The sequence below is a fragment of the Erithacus rubecula genome, assembly GCF_903797595.1.
Source record: "Erithacus rubecula genome assembly, chromosome: 5".
Lineage (NCBI taxonomy): Eukaryota > Metazoa > Chordata > Aves > Passeriformes > Muscicapidae > Erithacus > Erithacus rubecula.
In genome coordinates, this window is record NC_136687.1 from 10,490,416 (window position 1) to 10,509,576 (window position 19,161).

General features: G+C 38.2%; 1 protein-coding gene across 5 annotated transcripts in view; it reads left to right on the forward strand.

The window, feature by feature from the left end:
* Nucleotides 1-19,161, forward strand: part of PPP2R2C (protein phosphatase 2 regulatory subunit Bgamma) — a 191,432-nt gene that overhangs the window by 140,993 nt on the left and 31,278 nt on the right. For all 5 annotated transcript variants that reach the window (XM_079306401.1, XM_079306405.1, XM_079306402.1 and 2 more), the window contains 2 exons: nt 1,848-1,960; nt 4,154-4,331. In XM_079306401.1, coding sequence (XP_079162527.1) covers nt 1,848-1,960; nt 4,154-4,331 — 291 coding nt within the window. The remainder of the gene's footprint in view (nt 1-1,847; nt 1,961-4,153; nt 4,332-19,161) is intronic.

Sequence of the window (19,161 nt, forward strand, 5' to 3'; positions counted from 1 at the left end):
TCAATGTGAGCTACATAAGGTAGATCAGAATTTGGCCCACACATATTCTTTTATCTGAGGATTTCAGACTGCTTATCAGACATTAATTCATTTTAACTTCACTACACCCTTGAGACTGAATGCTTAACCTCATGGACATGTTTCTATTTTTTCTATATTTTGCAAAATATAAGCATTCTTAAAACTTCTAAGGAGTATTTAATGTCCAGGGGTGGATAAAAGAGAAGGAAACCAATATATGATAAACTTACCTGCTAATAAAACAGATTTCATTCAGGAAAGAGGTAGATTTATTAATAGCAATCAAATCTAACAATGGAAAACAGTTTGTGGTTTTGTCTTATAATTCATTTTACAATTGCTGTAGTTATAATTTTTTTACTAGATCAGGAGGAATGCACTATTTACATATAATAAAATATCCAAGGGCATAACATGACCTATGTGTATTTTTAGTAATTAATTAACATGATACACAATACAAATGAAATTTATTGAATATTTAAAAGAAGCTTTTTTTAGTTGCAGAGTGAACTAACCTCTTGTTCTGTAGATTAACTGTAATTGTAACTTGATTTTTTTTTGCTTGTATATTAGCATATCAATATCATTAAGAGATACATAATAGTAAAAAATTAGTAATGGAGGGATTAATTTTGAAACAAAGAAAGTTCAACGCTAAAAGTTTCTATAGAAATGTAAATCAATTAATGCTTTTTGTATATCCTGTCTTTAAAGTGATTGGAACTAGCATTGGAAAGTAGTATTTGGATCAGCCACACTGGGGAAATTATTCAACTCTGCTATGTACTTGGGGAAAGAAAGGTTAAGGAAGAAAGTGGGATGAAATCAGAAATGATGCAGGAACTGAGGTTAATAAATCTGTGCTGGCAACTGAAGGGCAGAAGCTTTGGAAAGATTTTGGCTGCTGCACAAGCAGATGAGCAAAACAACCATTAGAATCTTAGGGACAGATTTTTTGCAGAAGAGCTGACATTGATTTTTCAGTCTAGGAAATGTTAGGGTTGGCAGGTTAGGAGCACAACCAGAGTGGGAGTGGGCAACCAGCATTAGGAAATCTGGAGCTTCAGTTTGTAAAAAACCCCCAAAGACAAATACAGTGTGGATGCAGATTAAAACATGTTTGTTGGTTTCAGAGGTCTTTGCTAAGTGAGAGACATCATTACTTCTCATCATATGTCATAAGAAAGGAAGAATCTAAATTTTGTTCCATTCCTTGCAAGATTAATAAATTTTTCTCCTTCTCTCTCTTGCCATCACAACACATTTCTCTTAGTTTGCTTGGGTTTTTTTCTTTTTTCCTCAGTATTTCCAGCTGCTTTCCTTTAGGAGGGTGAAATGCCTTGGTTTCTTCACAGCCTTTCATTTCCAGGGGCTCGTGATGTTCCACCAGTGCACACTGCCCATTCCCACAGTGAGCCAGGGAGGGGTGACTGGTCTGGCTGTGTGCTCCATGCTCTTCTTGTGCTGTTCATAAGTAACCATGTGAACTGGCATCAATGCCAAACTGGTTTTAATATTGAAATTATTTCCTTGCCAAGTCAAATTGTTAAACTGAGCTTCAGCAGTCAGCATTGAGTAGTTTGGGTTTGTTCCACCTGCAAACTGCCAGGTTGGATACATGAGCAGCATGTACTCTACATGCTCCACACAGTCTGTCAGCTGCCAGGAGCCCCTGACCCAGTGTGGAGACCTGGGATGTGCTTTATGAGTATTTTGTCTGTTGGCAATATTTTCTGGGTGTGCAGAATGAAGTGACACAGATTATTTCAGCACAGGACTAAACCAAGGTGTAAAAGTTTCTTTGCTTGTCTTTTCTTTTAAAGATAAAACAATCAAATTGTGGAAAATTACTGAAAGAGATAAGAGACCGGAAGGGTACAACTTAAAAGATGAAGAAGGAAAGCTTAAAGGTCTTTCTACAGTAACATCACTGCAGGTAAGCTTCTGTCCATGTCCAAAATTCAGTTGTTTCAGTATGAAAAAGGTACTGCTATATCAGTAAAAGATGTAAATATGTACCTTATGCTAAGCATTTATATGATTATTACAACTGAAGCTTTAGCAGACTGATAACTGTATTGAATCTGCTACATATTTGCAAGTCACAAATGCTTTAAGGTATACTCACCAAAATGAGTATTTTCAAGAGTTTATGTTGGTTTTATTTTTCCTGATGAAATTCTCTTATTATTCTCTTTATTTCCTGATAAAATTCTCTAAATGTGCTTTCATAAAAGGTTCTTTAACCTCTTGTGCTGGAAGCATTTTACTTGTAATTGATTTTGAACAGGGTTCTTGCCACATTCAGAGCAACTGAATTAAAGACAGTACACCAAATATCAGCTTCATCTGCTTTTCAGTTTTATAAAATAACTATTTTAAGAGTAGGATTTGCAATAGTCTGTGCTCTGGTAAACCTGGGGTTCTTTGTTGCTGAAAAGATGCAGTCATGGAGCTCATAAAAGCATATATGGTCATAGAATTGTTTCATTTGGAAAAGACCACTAAGATCATCCAGTCCAGCCTTGAACCCAGCACTGCCATATTCAATAAACCATGTCCCCAGGTGCCTCTTCTACACATCTTTTAAATACCTCCAGATATGCTGACTCAACCACTTCCCTGGGCAGCCCCCTCCAGTGCTTTACAAAAATGCTGGTGAACAAATCTTTCCTAATATCCAATTATAATATAATAACCTTCCCAGTGCAACTTTAAGCCATTTCCTTTTTTTCTATCACTTGTTTCTTGTTGAGGAGACCCATCATCAACATGTTAATGTAGATTTTTGCTCTCAGACTTTTTTTGGCTGAATTCACTCCAGGTGTTTTGGCAAAGGAAGTGGCTAAAAGTTAGAGCAGGAAGGGTATGTTGTATAAACACTAGTATGTCTTTATTATTGAAAACAAGCCAATATTATTTGTTGGGAAAAAAAGCTTCCAAAGTGTAAATATGATTACATTAATGGAATATGATTAGGCAAGCAAAACTATTCCAGATTGCTTATAATCTGAGAATTCTCTGAGAATTCAGCAACCTCTGAGGGGAACAGGAGAGGGAGGCCCTGATTTCTTCTCTGGGGTGGCAGTGACCTCAGGGAATGGCCTAAAGCTGTTCAGGGAGGTTTAGGTTGGATATTAGAAAAAGATACTTCACCCAGAGGGTGGTTGGGTACTGGAACAGCTCCCCAGGGAAGGATCACAGCACCAATCCTGGCAGAGTTCAAGAAACATTTGGACACTGCTCTCAGTACATGGTGTGATTCTTGGGGATGGTGCTGTTCAGGGAGGGAGTTGAACTCTGTGATCCTTGTGGGTCCCTTCCAACTTGATATATTCTGTGATTCTGTAATTTAAAAGTTGAGTTTTGTTTTGTTTAGTGGAAAGCAGAAATAAAATGTTTAATTACTCTGTGTTCCTCTTTAAACTGCCTTGTGGATTGATGTATGATAGATTGTTTCTGATGCATGTTCAACTACATTGAATAGTGAATAGGACACAATTTTACAGGGTTTAAAGCTTTATTGATAGGGAATAAATTGAGTGTCTACTTATTGAAGCATGACTTTGAAGTGTCATGCAGGGAAATAACAAGGGCACATTGACAAGTGATAATCTGTGATATTGGCTTTTCAGGGCTATATGTGTATGTACAGCATGTTGTGTTGGCTTTGTTTTGCAAGCCTTTGTTTATTATGTTTCTCTGAGATGAAAGCCTTTTCACTGCTTGAGTTTTTTGAAAGACAAACATCAAGTAGCCAAACAAATACAGTTAAGTGATTTACAACTAATGGCAAACCCTTTAGCAAAAGCAAAATTAGAGTGCTTGCCAGAGCCTCCTGGACAGCAGCTCTTGCAGTGGGAGTGAGCTGCTCTGTGGCAGCTGCCAGTCCCTCCCTTCCCACAGTCCAGGCTTTCCATCCCTCTGCCTGCCTCTCTTGTGTCTCCCTTCCTCCTTGCCAAGGAAGGACTTGCCCAGCAGTTAATCCATGTGCAGTTCAGCTTGTGTGCACTGTCAAGAACTTTTATAATATCACAGTCTTTGGATGCTTTGTCTGTTGGAGTTCCCATCATCCTAGCAAAACAGTATTTCAAGTCTTACCCTTTTTCTGGTTTGTTTTTTTTGGCAGGTGCCTGTATTGAAACCCATGGATTTGATGGTAGAAGTCACTCCCCGGAGAATCTTTGCTAATGGTCACACCTATCATGTCAACTCAATATCTGTCAACAGTGACTGTGAGACTTACATGTCAGCAGATGATCTCAGGATTAACCTCTGGCATTTAGCTATCACTGATAGGAGCTTCAGTATCCTTTATTGTGATTCCTTGCTCAGTGTTCATGTTAATAGTAGGGCTTAAGAGAGCTATTTTAAAATATTTTTCTGTGGGTTTTAAAATATTCCTTTACTTACCAGAATCCCTGCAGTGTTTGTAACAGAAAATGGTGAGATATTGTAAGAGACAGCTAAGAGATTGCAAAAATGAGGGAATTTTATATGAAAAATAATGGTGTTGGTTAAAGGCATTTACATAGGAAACAGCTGAATGGTAACTATCCACCTGACTAGAATACTCTGTACTATTATACCCTGAAGACATTTAATGCTGAGATACTGCACCTTGTTTTGCTGCAAGGTCAGTCCTTACCCTGCCCCTGCCCTCCATTCTCCATCATCCTTCTTTCCAGAACCCTAATGCCTGAGATGTGCACAGTTTGGGGGTGAGGCTCAGCTGCTTTGTGTGAGTTGTGTCTGTGATTAATGCAGGCATTGCTATTTCAAGCACTGGTGTTATCCTGAAAACTCCATTGTGGAATCACTCCAGCCATCTGTGAGGCTGCCCCTTGCACTACAACAGGGTGTCTTGGAGGGGGAGCAAAAGAGAATGTGGCCAAGAAAAGTGATTCTCTCTGTTTTGCAGAGCATAAATAGACTGGTAAGAAAAGAAATAGGTTATGGGGCCAGCTCAGAATTTTGTATTCCTTTGGTGATTTCCTTTTGAGTGTATCAAAAGGAGTTACAGAATTATGTCTCTGTAGATTTTTATTTGGGACTATTAGATGTCAAAGTGAAGTTGTCCTGTTGGAGTAGATTTCCTCAGAGAAGGCACTAATGTGATGGGGTGTTCTCCCTCTCTCTGGTGGTTGTATTTCTTCCTTTGTGAGCCAGGTCATCTTTGAAACTTAACCCATACTTTGCTAATGTCACAGGAAACAATGATCTTAAAATCAAACAGCACTTAATGTCCTTAAATAATTACCTTTGCAGGGTCAAGTGAATATCTCCTCAATTTGTTTCCAAACATACTGTTTTTCTGTCCTTCATCTGTGTAGGTTAAGCAAGCTTCATAGGTGCCCTCTTTGATATGACTGTTTATTTAGGAACAATTTATATGTGGTACTTCAAAGTCCAGCTGTGTCTGCCTTGATACCCAAGCAATTGTACTTCCATTCTTTGGTAAGACAGATCATAATTATTTGCCTGCACACCTATTTGGAGTAGCAGTGTGGCTCTGACAGTGTCCTCTTTGCAGCTGCTTCACCCTCCAGACTTCTCTTTTCTTGGCAGGTGCTTGTATTGAAACCATGGACACTTTTACATGTGACTGCTGTCTGTCCTCCTCTACTGTGTCCTCCTCTTCCAAGGCAGAGCAATGGGTCAGACCAAGCCCAGCAATCTCTCCTCTGCCTGATCACCAGATCACATTCCAGAATGCTGGTGCAAGACAAGACTTTGCCTATGGCAATTTCTTTTATTGTATTAAAGCTATTTCGTAATCTATGGATTGCCAAGACAAATGTTCCTGAAAAGTTTCAAAAACTAAGTAAATAGTTGTCATTATAGTTTATGAGGTCAACATGAAATTTTAATGTCACTTGCCATGCTAAGAGATTGCTGGCAGAAATATCAGCAGTAAATTAAAAGCTGTGTGGACTCTGTTTCAAACATTAGCCCACTCCTGTGGTTGGGTATTTACTGATAAAATGTTTGAAGATTTTTGACTGATTCATTGATTTAGTTCTTGAAACATGAAAAAGTTTGTAATGACATACTAATTTTCTGAGTATGTTCTAAGAATGATGATGAGAGGGAAATTAAGACTGTGTTCTTAACTTTTAGGATAGGAAACTTTTCCTGTGCCTGAAACAGTGGCTTTGGGATATTGGAATTTCTGTCTTTCATTGGGATACAGTTACTGCTACTTCTTTTACACTCGAATAAAAATCTGTGAGGACTGTGATGAGAGAGTTCAGGCAGTGATAGGAGATAACACTAGGTAATGGGATAATCAGTGGGGCAAAATGTTCCTGCCAAGTACCCATGGTGGAGGTAGGTTGGCTTTTGTGGCTGGATACCTGTGTGTGTTCAAGAGAGTAGGCTGAGTTAAAGAGGCTGCACCCACTACAGTTTCAGACAATATAAGCTGAACCTGTCTGTACTCAGTTGTCAAAGCCAGGTTATCAGGCAGACTACTTTTACCTAATTCTTTGATAAACATAAATTCTGACATAGGTATTCCAAGAGAAGATGAGATAGTTACAGAATATTGTTAATATTGGGGAATTTATTGGGAGGCCATGAGAACTGAAAAAAGGGGATGAGTAAGTTAAACTTGCATCAGTGTCTTAACAGGTATCTTTCTGTCCATACAGAGCCCTGTTCACCTTGTAAAATTGCAGGGATGTGTTTTTTCCCCAGATAACAATAACCTGTCTCTGAAACTGCATTTCTGTCCTACAGGAAAACAACTTACATAAAAATCTCCTGGAAGTAGATGCATTTCTGGTAAAATCAGTGGGTGTGCCAGTTGCAATTAAGACTAGACAGATTAAGGTGAAAGAATTCTGCCAAGCAAACAGTTTAAATTATAAATGAATGTTGCTGGGCTTGGTGCCTTCTGTAGCACATTTATAGGGATAGGCAGGAGGATGCTGAGGCTGTTTTTAAAAATGCTTGTTTCACATCTTTTTACTGAATGCAAAAGGGAAATGAAGCATCTTGCTGTTTTACTTTCAAGGCTTGATTCCTTGAAATGCATATTTAAAACAATAAATAGAAAGCATTTTGGTTTGAAGTGGATTTTGTTAATAAGAGATCTGGCAGGGATGAGTATTAGTCAGAGGCAGCAGTGCTACATATAATGATCTACAATCTGTTTCCCCAAGAAGCTGGTTGTGACAGTGACACAAGCAACAAATACAGTGGTAGAGTTTCTGGACATTCACTTCATGTCTGAACATCTTTACAAACTGCATGGGAGATGCTGGAGAGACTGAATCTGCAGCAGTTTGTTTAGGTATTCTACAAGTAAAGTACTTTGCCCTGTAGAATTTAATTGGAGAACAGTTTGATTATAACCATTGTGTTAGTAGTTTTACAAATCTGATAATCTTTCATTTCTTTCAAAATACAGAGCAATGGAGATCTTAAATTAACTCTCTTTCTGTAGTCTTTAAGAAAATATTTTAAATCAGCTTTGCAGAATTTGACCAGAATATTTACTTTGGGTACAGCCTTAGGCAGATAAAATACAACTTGTACTTTCTGGTTTGCTTTTGTATTAGTGTGAGCACTAACTGGGGTGTAAAGCAGACAGGTGAGATTATGCCTATGTCAATTTTAATGAGGAGTATGCAAGACTTCTGTACATTGCTTCCCACTTGCAAGCAGATCTGCTCAGCATCTTTTGGGAAGGAGGAGGCAAGGGAGAGGAGGAGGTGAGAGCAAAGGAAGGGGGAAGGTTAGCCTGGTAAATAATTGCACATACTAGGATTTTCTTCAGTGAAGGGTTTAATGTGTTTGGTTGTGTTATGGAGAGCAGGAGTCAGTGACCTTAATTATGGATGATATTCTGCACTGGAAAAGAAGTAAGGTAGGGGTTGCTGTATTTGTAATGTTTGGTCTGAAATGGTTTAGCAGTGTTGCCCATAGTTTAAGCCTTTAGATAGTCATCTTGGGTGAAGTGAATGAGAAAAAAGGACTGCCAGGAGCATACTGATAAGGCTTCCTTGCCATTAGCTGCAATCTTTGGACTATTTAGCTGCACTAAATATTCTTTATGAGAATGTATTTGAATTGCTCACAGAACTATGTAGCTCATAGCACTTGAACTCCCTTCATTTCCTGGTAGCACACTATTTCACTCTAGAGGCTGTCATGGCATTGCTATGGAAACAACATCGCTGTTTCCAGCATGTGCTCATCTTGAGACTCATCTTGACTAAAATACTCATTTCTCAGTCAGATCAATATAGTCCAGGGTTATCCTGTTTTAATAAAAAATCCCTTCTTCTATGTCCCAAAAGGGTTAAGCTAATTAGCAAATCACCATAGGGCCTTCTTGCTGTCTAATGTATTCTGGTATTTGAGGCATATCTTGGATAGTCAGTTTGTTAGGCACCATATCTTGGGAAAATAAATTTACTTAAGAAGTAAACAACAGGAAAAAAATAGAAAAATCCAAAATAACATGGTACATTGATGCAGACCAAGTTTGTGGCAGCCCACTGTGCATCTGAATGTAGTGCATATATAGGGCAAATACAGAGCTCTGGGAGCAGCCTAGGCTAAAGGAGATAGCCAACCTTACAAAATCCCTTTACCTGCCTCAGTGCCAAGTATGTGAAAGCTGAACAGAAAGCAGATCTGCAGTATTGTCTTGTTATTTGTGGAGGAATATATATACATATAGATGTATATATACAGGAATAATTTATACCCTTGAGTGAGATAAGGCTGTTTGCACAAAAATGCCTGAACCGGGATGACTGTGCACAAGCTGTGTGCACAAAGATGCATTTCTGTGCTCTCAAAACATGTCTGTACAGTGAGAAACTGCTGCCACCCTCTTCCATAGCACTGTTTTCCTACAGAACACACCTTTGTCTGGGAGATGGCAGACCTTATTTCTCTTGAGAGCTCCATGTAATTCATGTTAGCACTTCCTATTCTGTCAAGAAGAGTGTGCCAATCTTTATCAGGTATTTAAAAGGTGAATGTTATACCATGGAGTCATATTCCAGCTGAGTTGCTAGTAGCAACCTTCAGTAGCTTTTCCTCAGATTTGTGTTCTTCTTTTGTTCTTTGCTTCCTAGAGTCTCTCCCTCTCCCACATGCATTGTGTCACTCTCTGGTAAAGGAGAATGAAAATGCCTGCAAAGCTAAAATCAGGTCTGTAAGTTAGAGGATTGCAGAGGTGCCATGTACACTGATCCCATGGTTTGGAGAGCTCTCTGATTCTAACTCTTGAGAAATGATTGCTTTGCTTTTCTCATTTAAAACACTTCTATGTGAACAACTGAAGTGGGGGGGAAAAGCTGGTTTAATAGGTTCTGGATTGATGGGATTCCCTTGCTAGACTCTACTTTTTCAGAGCAGGATACTGTCTGTCTAGTGAAAGAGTCTTCCACTAAGGGTTGACAGTAGCAAACCCAAAGATTTTCATATCCGACTTGTAGTCCTTAAGCCTTGTCTTTCCCAAGAATTTTCCATTTACTCTTTTCTGAAGCAATGGAAAAAATTTTCATGAGAAAAATTACTATAGAAGGAAATTCATTGTTACCCATTTTAGCAACAATTCATGATCTATTTCAGGTTGTTTTAAAGTGATCTGATTCTCAAAGCTGTGCAGAATGGCAGGTACCATAGAGTTTGCCTTTTAACTTTTGGGTTTGAGATCTTTTCAACTTATTAAAAATAAATTATTTTGAAATTGCTTATGAAACTACAGATACCAAATCACCTGGGTATTTAAGGATCATTTACATTGGTAAGGTCATTTACACTGAACTACTGGTGTAGTTCAGTAATAACTTTTGCTAAGATGTAATTAACAGATTATCAGCAGGTGTGTAGTACTTACATAAGTTTTATTCCCAATGCTTATTATTTGTGTATGTATGAGGGGCAAAAAGTCATAAATCATATACTGAGACTTAGGATAGGAAAAAACTCCAACATAAAGCTCCATAAAGTGCTGCTGATGGGACAACAGCAAAGTGCTATATATTTATGATGGTGCTAAGGGTACTTAAGGGAATTCTTGAAATTGTTAAAAATAGTCCCTTATTTCTGGAAAGGTTCTTGTAATTAAGTAAGCAGAAAATATAAGTAATTCAGATCATCTCCAGAATTGGACACAGCACTGCAGGTGGAGTCTCATCAGAGTGGGTAGAGGGGCAGGATCCCCTCCCTTGACCTGCTGCCCACACTGCTTTGGGTGCAGTCCAGGTCATGGCTGGTTTAGGCTGTGAGTGCATCCACCAGCATCCCCAAGTCCTTCTGGGCAGGGATGCTCTCCATCCCATCCTCCCCCATACCAGGACTTGCCCTGACCAGGTGCAGACCCTGTACTTGGGGCTGTTAAACCTCATGAGATTCTCTTGGGCTCACTTGAGCTTGTCCAGGTCCCTCTAGATAAGCCCTTGGTGTGTGCTTTTGGCTGCATGTTAGGAAAAATGCAGAAGGGATTTTTTTTATTAAAATCACACAATAAATATTTTTAGAGTCAGTCAGGGGATGAAATTAGTAAATAGGTAATGGTAATAGGTAAATAGTGTGTGTAACTGTAAGTTGTCATCTTCTCTGAACTACATAGAATCCCAATAGTAAACAGAGCCTTTAATGAACTCTCAACAGACTCATTTGTAAGAAAAATTCTGTGTCCCCAGTGCAAAGTGCCAAGAGAGAACTGCATTTCTAGGATCACTTAAATGACTTTGTCTAGTAGGCATTAATGTAGATCCAGCTTCTAAAAAAGGCACTGAATTGTCTTCTGCATCTGTTGAGGTAAAACTACACCCAGTTCAGCTACAATGGTATTTCTGATGTGGTCATCATTGTTTAGAATATCTTAATTGAGTACAGCTTTTGAGCTTTTCAGAATAAGAACAGTTGTGTGTTTATGTGTGAGCTTGTGCAAATTGCAGTGTTTATAACTAGCTGTGTAATTCAAATACTAGATAATAATTACATCTGTAATGCTGTGTGAGTGGGCACTATAAAGACCTTGCAGATTATTTGTTTTCAGGCAGTACAGAGAAGTCTCAGCATCTTTTAGGAGATCTCTTAAGCATCTCTAAGTTGAGATTTAGGGAGCTCTGAAACCCATGACTAAATCTGCAGAAGTGGTCTTTCAATACTTTACTTGCTTTTGCTTCTTGCCAGAGGACACTTTGTGATCCCTGTCAGAAACAATTGCTTTTAACTGTTCTGATTACCTTAAATTGACTCCTATCTTAGGAATCTGACTGTCAGCCAGTCAGAGAGAATTGGATGGCAGAGCAGGGCTGATAGCCAAAGGAGCAATATCAGAGCTAGCTGAGCAGAGATCAGCACTGAATCCCTGAGTGAGATCCTGCTGGCCATGCAGCTGAAATGTGTATTGCAGCAAAAGCAAACAAAAAAAGCAAACAAACTGGGGTGTATGATACCAGTGTCACCAGGGCATGGGATAGCATGATGGAAATATTCCCTATCTAGCCATCCTCCAGAATTAATAAATTGGAAGGGTTGAATCTGGCTGTGAAAAACTAATTACAGCTGAGGATTTTGCATTCTTGGCAATGACCAGTCTCTTCCTTTTTCTGCAGTTGCTTTTAAAGAAGTTGATTTAAGGTGATTTGACCATAGCTATAGCCTTGGGATAATTACTGCAGTGTAGATTTATTGTTTAATAGAAATATTAATTTGTTAATCAGAATAGATAATTTTCTTACTTATCACTCCTGTCCATACACAACTTGAAGTATGTTATTCTTTTAATGGATTTCTTTATCTAGCCGTCTGTCTTCTGTAATCCAGTTGTCCCCAAATGGACACTCATATCTGTGATTTCATTTCTGCAGAGGTGAGGAAAAACATAGCCTGAGGCATTAGAATACTCTTGCTCTTTGAAAATGTATAGTGGATTGTAAAAAGGAAAAAAAAATGACTGGAATTGCAGCAAATTATAAAGAATAGTGTGAAATTCTGAGCTTGTAAAAACCATTTCAGGATTCCTTAATAGTGCATTAAAGAGCTCAACTGGGATTTCATTGAATTCATGTGTTTGTAGAGTGATCGAGGCAATGTGACTCTAGGAGATACTTAAAACTTTACAATAGGTGCAAAGATGTCTTTTCACAGTTCTCCCTAGAGCCAACTGCTTTCCAATTTAATAGGGGCTGTAGCAAACAAGTTACTATTTTGTATCAGGAATGCCCTTTAAAATATCATTATCTCAGCCTTTCTCAAGTCTTTCTCAAGAGAGAAAGAGCACTTAATAGAGCTGAGATGAATGTCAGCATCAACCACCAGATTTCCTTTTTCACCCTAGTGGTTTATTCCATTAGAACTTTCTGATGTTATGTGGAATCTGAGATCCTTAGCAGAGGGACTTGGGAACTATGGCAAAGAATATTAAATTACAGATAAAGTGTCACATCATGGAACTGATCCTCATCTAAGTAGCACTCATATTTTAGTGTAATGTGACTGCAGTCAATGAAGTTATTCCTGTAGAAATGGGTAACAGGATTCAGTCCAAGATTTATTGTTTTACTAATTTTATTTCTTCAGCTGATGAGTTTTAATCAGTGTGTTGTCATTGTGGAAGCTTTTAAATTGCATGCTTCTGTTTCCCTCTGGATTAATTTCTCATTGAAGCATTTTCAAAATGAGCCATTCTCTGTTGTCACAGGTGCAGTCGGTGTATCCAACTTGAAAAACGTGTATTATGAATTTATTGAAAGTTAGACAAAAAAACCCACTTATGCAATTCTAGGTACAATTATATGAAAAGATAATGTATAAATAATTTAATCAGCTCTGCCAGAGGGGAGAATTCTCTTAAATGAGTCTAATTATTCTAATTCCCATGCGAGTTTGGACTTGAAATTAACCTTGCAAAGCACAATCTTTTTCAGAGTATTAACATAAAAAAGAAGAAAATATACTTGCTTTGCTCATTAGCTAAAAAATCTTTAACTTGAAGAGTACTCATACAATGAGTACCCAAAGACAGATGTCACAAAAAATGCTCACATGGTCATCTCAGGTATTGTGTCAAGCTTGAAGTCTATACCTGGGTGTTCTTTGAGCTGTCAGAGCCTGAGATCCTGAAAGCTTTTCTCACTATTAAAAGAGCTGGGACACTCTCATTTTTGCACACATTACTTTATTTTGTGTTGTCATAATACACATTGGTAAGGACTGCACAAGAAATTGCAGTAGTTTGTGCCTTTGGAATAGAAATGTTCTGTGAATAAAAGCTGTATTAACTTTCACAAAGTTATAGCACCAGTTTTAACATTAAGTTTACTTTGGCTGTTATCATACTGCATGCTGCTGGGCATTTTTCAAAATCCTGTCAAGTGAATTAAGCAACCAGATAATAAGTCCTGCCATGAGATTTTTCAGGTATCTGATGTAATGTAGTATAGGTGATTTAAAAATAAGTTTTATTAGTGTTTTTGAAGTAGCTATTTTTCAGAATTTTCTGTCTGTTTTTGAAGATAGCTCTATTCCACTACTTCCATAGCAAGCATGCAGGGAAGGGGAGAGCTTTGTGCTTTAGCTAGCTAAAGTTTGCAAAATATACAATTTCTGACTCAAATTGAAAAACAGTAAAAAATATGGAATTATTCCAGCCTAATGTGGTACAAATACTACTGTATTAGAGTTTTCTGAAACACATATGAAAGACTAAGTTGCATATTGTGAAAGAAAAAGCACCACCAAAATGCTCTAAAGAGTCTATATCCTCCAGCTGGAATTTCAGTGTCTGCTTTCTTTTAAGAGACATTTTCCTCAGCTGGATGGGATTTTAATAATTACCAAGAAGAAATTTCTTGATGGGAATTATATGTTAGTATATAGATTATTAGTTAAAAAAAAAATAAAAAGAAGAAGAAAAAAAGTAATTTTATTCCTTATGCTATGTGGGAAAAAAATCCCTGGCTATTTTTAAAATGGATTTTGAGGAATTTTATATGTAATATTTCTCTGTACTACCAGGGATTCTATTCAGTAAACTAAGTAGATCCCTCTCAGTTTTGTGTTAAGCATCTAATGTATTTCAGGAAAGGTTTGAGAACAATGAGATTTTATTGCTTTTATTTATAAATTAGCCTCACCTTATTAATGTTGGATCACTCTTTTCTTGGAACCTTTGCTGGTATGAAGTACATGATGCCACTTAACCATACCAGGTAGAACAGCCCTGCCTAAGAGAAGCTCAGCTGGGGGATTTAATAGGGCTCCTCTATTAATAATTTATATGTACCTGAGGCTCTTCTGGTATTTGTGTTCCAAGTGTAACATTAAGCATGCCACAGTAGTTTCAGACAAATCATAATCAATTCATATGCAAATATATGAGCTAAATATGACTTTGCAATCTTTCAGTGACTGAGTGTCTCCAGGTGTGAATTTACAAAGGCAGGTCTTCCTCGTTTGATTCATCCATTTAACTTTTCTTTCAGCTGCGTATATGCAGATAATGATGTCTTTGCTCTTGAAAATTTCAATCTGCATATGGTTGTTGCTAAGCAGGCATGTGACTGTGTCTACAGCTGAAAATGCAGGCATTCCATTCAAAAAGACAAGCCAAAAATTCTGTTCCTAAATAAATTAAAATTTTCCAGTATCTACATTTAAATTCATTTTTCTCTAAGTAAATCAGTGTTTGCAATGTGTATGAACAGGCCTATCTATGATAAAGTTTGGATGTGACCTGAAGCATTTACAATGGTTTCTTTCCTAGCAGTGTTACTCTGCAATTCTCTGCTTTAAACACTTCGTAAAGTGTTGCAGCTACTCCATAGGCAGTTCACCTTATATAGTATATTTGTTTTTCTGAAACTTGCATGCAGCAAAATCTGATGTCTACTGAATTTATAGCAGTAAAAGCAATTCCCAGAAATTTTACTAATTACATTTAAAATATGTTTGTTCTTTTTTCAAGCAATATTTGTGCAATGGAAATCCAAGGATTTCTTGCTGCTGTCTCTTTCTATCCTACCAAGACAGTAGGAATGCAAAGTAAATCTGATGTTGCAAAAATCAGAATGAAATCTCTCAAACTCAGAATGAATCTTTAGACCAGTATTCATTCTAGGAGAAAGTTGCAAAAGTCAAATGTAATAATGAGAACAATAATAATAACCTATCAAAACCAATTAATCAAGAAGAGAACTGAGTGAATACTTCCATGACTGGACAGCTGCAGGTAGGGAGGAGAGAGACCACTAGATCAGAATCCAGTCTTGCTGCCTCTTAAATTAACCTTTGCCAAGCCTTTGCCACTTCCTGGCCCAGGTTCATTTTATGTGAAACATTAGCACTGATACTGACTCTACCCTGCTGTAAACCCAATTAATGTAAAATGTTTCTAATACTACTTTGAACTTCTTGCCATGTATCTCCAGTTCCAAATGAAACTTGGAATTCCAGAAGTTTTAGCTTTGGTGCAGAAGTTTGATATTTAGGTTATGTTCTTAACTCTAGTCCCATCATCCTGAGGCACTCTGGTTTCTACCAGCTCCCAGATAAATCAGTAGCATCTTGGTTCTTTAACACATAGAAAGGGTCTGGTTTTCCACCTTTGTGATCCTCATGTTTTTAAGTGTTATGGGTTTAGAGGGCAGAAATAGAGAGCAAAATTAGGCATGGCTCTGGCAGAAGCATTACTGAGGGGACACGGGCTGTCCTGGGCTGACATCTGTATGCTGAGGGTAAATGTGAGGCCACTGCCCACAGAGCATCACTGCAGCATGCAGACCCCTGATTGCCCACACTGTATAAAAGTGCACTGCCAATAACACAGAAGGATGTACTGAATATATCATCCTGTCTCTGGATGAGCTAGATCTCAACCTCTTGTTGAGCTGATATGGCCAAGTTCTCTTTTGTGGCTAGTTCTAGCTGGACAGTTTATTGCTACTGCAGCCTTTTAGATATGACCATGACTTCCCTTCTTCCACTAACAGCTCTTTCTCGTCTAGCTTAGCCTGTAATCCTTGATTTAAACCTCAGAAGTCCACAGAACTGTGTTAACATTACTTAATCTCTTCTTTGTATGCTCTTTGTACGTGTTCTTTATATGGTGAGCACTCCCTTTACTTTGTGTTTGCACAGCACCTAACCTAATTTGCTATGGTTTGGCCTTCCACATAGAGCTAACAGGCCCCATAGTGGTTTTTACTCTTTGTGTATCTCATAATCTTGATATGAGGAAACCTACAGAAGTCTTTGTATTGTTGTAATGGCACTGTCAGGAAGCCTTTGATAAAGACATTTTATTTCCAATCAAAACCAAGTCATTTAAATTGGTATTTTCAGCGAATCACTACCAGTGTTAGACTGTTGCCAAAGTTTCCAACTCCAGTATGATATCTGAAGAATCACTGTTATAAATAACATGGAGTTAAAAATAGAATTGAGCAGACATTGTGCAACTTAGTATGGATCAATATCTTGCATTAACAGGTATTAGGTTCAAGGCACTGGGAGGAGCACACACTTAAGCAGTTCCTGCCTTTGTGGTTCAGAAGAGTAAAAAAATACAGAAAATGTAATTTCAGCTCTCTGGGCTTCTAATAAAATCCATATAGTACATGCTTTTAGTGGAGCACTGGCCAAATGCCATACAATGGAAAACATTGACGCTGTGGCTATTAGGAGTACTTGGAATATAAATACTCTCTTTGCCTAAGGTAAAGCACTGGAATTTGAAGAAAAGGTCACATCTATTAACCTATTGACAGTTCATTTCAGGAACCCTTGACTCTTGGACAACAGGCCTGAAATACAGAGCTTGAGAAGCTGGACCCTACCCAATGCTGTCCATACTGTCAAGTTATGCCTGTTGAAGAATTGTCATTCAACAGTCAGAACATACAGTGTATCTGTAAAAAATGGGAAGAAAGGAGTGAGCTAATGATTATTTGAAAGTTTGGGCTTGCATTTTTCGTTGATAATAAGATTGATGCAATCACATCACGATGTTGTCAAGCACACTGAGGCCTCATGTACCCAGCCTGGAAGAAAGCTGGAGACATTTGGAATTCTTTTCTCAACTGGCACTAGAATGATGTAACCATCATGTAGGAAGTGTAAAACTGGTAGAGCTTGATTTGTAGGCATCACAGTTCCCTCTTTGTAATGAAAATAGTGTGCACTAAATGACTAGCAGGGGAAACCACTCAGAGAAATGCTTATATTAAAAGTGTAGAGCCTCAGCAGGACCAGAGTAATCAATTACTCTAAACTGAAGCCCTGGCAGCTTCCATGAATTGCTATTGATTTCAGCTACTAGTCAGTGAATCTTTCTAGGGCTAAGCTGAAATGTAGGTGTGAGATGCAGACAAAATTAGTAACCTGAACAAACCTCTGTGGAAAATACAGGGAACAGCCAGGTTTGGTAAAATATGTTATGCTGAAGGTTATTTTTTGAAAGTGCTTAAATTTGCAGAAACCTAAGTCCCACGCAGGGATAAAAATGAAGTGTCATATCAGCATATATTGAAATAGGAAAGATGAGAATTTTGTTTTTCTTGTGAAGTTATTATGGAAAATTTTGTCTGGCTTTCTAAAGAAAGCCTCTCCTCCTCCACTGCAGTTGAGTAAAGGAGGGAGAGAGCAAGTAATTTTTTTTTTTCTCGTGCCTTCTTCTGACCATAAAACTATTTCTTTCTTGCAGTAATTTAAAATTATTCCAAAATAATGATAGAAGATTCAGTCCTTTATATGCCGTAGCTTATGAGCTACAAATTTGTTCTCTACAAAATTCAGTTTCTTGTTGAATTCCTTGATGGTTTCAGGAAGACAAAGCAGCTATTTTTTTATGCATACTGTTCACTTCAAAGGGAATTTAATCTGTTTTGAGGAGGCTCCTATGTTTCCGTTATCACACAAGGAAACTTATTCTAGGACCTTTTTTGCTCAGCAGGAACCCTGTGTATTTTCCACATTCTCATTATACATGTTTTGGCATGAGCATAAAGCAGGCATGCTCATTTTTATTCTAGCTGATCAAGAGTAGAAGTCTGATTAATATGAATTTTGGATCAAGGTGAGGGTCAACTTTGTAACCTGCAATAAAAGGAACTTTCTGGAGTGACTTCTCCCAGAGAGGAATATTTCTGTTAGATCAGTGGCCCAGAGGCAATGGAACAAATTTTCTTCCTCCTGTTATCCTCATTTTGCTATCAGCTGCACAGCAGCAGCACACAACACTGGGTTGGAACTAAACATACCATGTAGCTGAATCGTGTACTCAGATCACATTCCTCACACTGCATATCATTGCAGCTTGTTAATCATGCCTTTCCTTATGCTCGTCCCTCCTTCCTCTCTTTGAGTTTTTCTTCTCTCCCTCAGATCTTTCCCTAAAGCCTCCTCAGAGCCAGGCCTTGCCCTGCTCAGTCTCCTTTGTTTTATTTCTGTTCTTGAGTAGTCTGGGGAAGGCAGCATAGATGCTCAGCCAGAGTTAAGGTTACATTGATTTGGTGCCTTTCCCAAAATTGTCTTTCCTGGTCTTGTAGCTCTACTAACCCAACTGTGAGAACATCATCTCTTACCACTCTAGTTGCCAAGTGTACTTGACTTTTTATTTCCATTTTGCTGTGGAGAGCATCTCTAAAGTCTGCTGGCCTCTTCATAGCTTTATCCTGTTTCATGGAGCCAAGCATGGAGAACAAATCTGGTGTGTAAGACAGCAAATAGTTAAGGGGGAAGGACCTGTTCTGTATCTTGCAAGCAAGAAGATATTTTCTATTGCTTATTTTAATGTTAATGAATTAAAAGACTGCTGTATCCCTGCAATACATTCTAGCCCATCACTGGCAAGGTGCAAGTTCAACCTCCTTAGTGCAGCTTTCTTCTACCAGGGATCAAAATGCCCTGTTCTTGTCAAGCATGTGTGGGAGTCAAAGCAGTATGAACATATTTTTTCATTTTTTTAGGCAAAATCTCTACCCTGTTAGGGCACAGAAACACTGCCTTTTTTAGGACTGCAGAATTGCCAGTGATGAACTGAACTCCCTGTTCTTTCTGTTATAGATGCCTTTGGTCCCAGGTGGTTTTTCCATACTCTGAAAATGAAGCAGATAGCATGGTACAAGAGTCAGGTGTGACTGGTGTTTCAGAGGTGGGTGC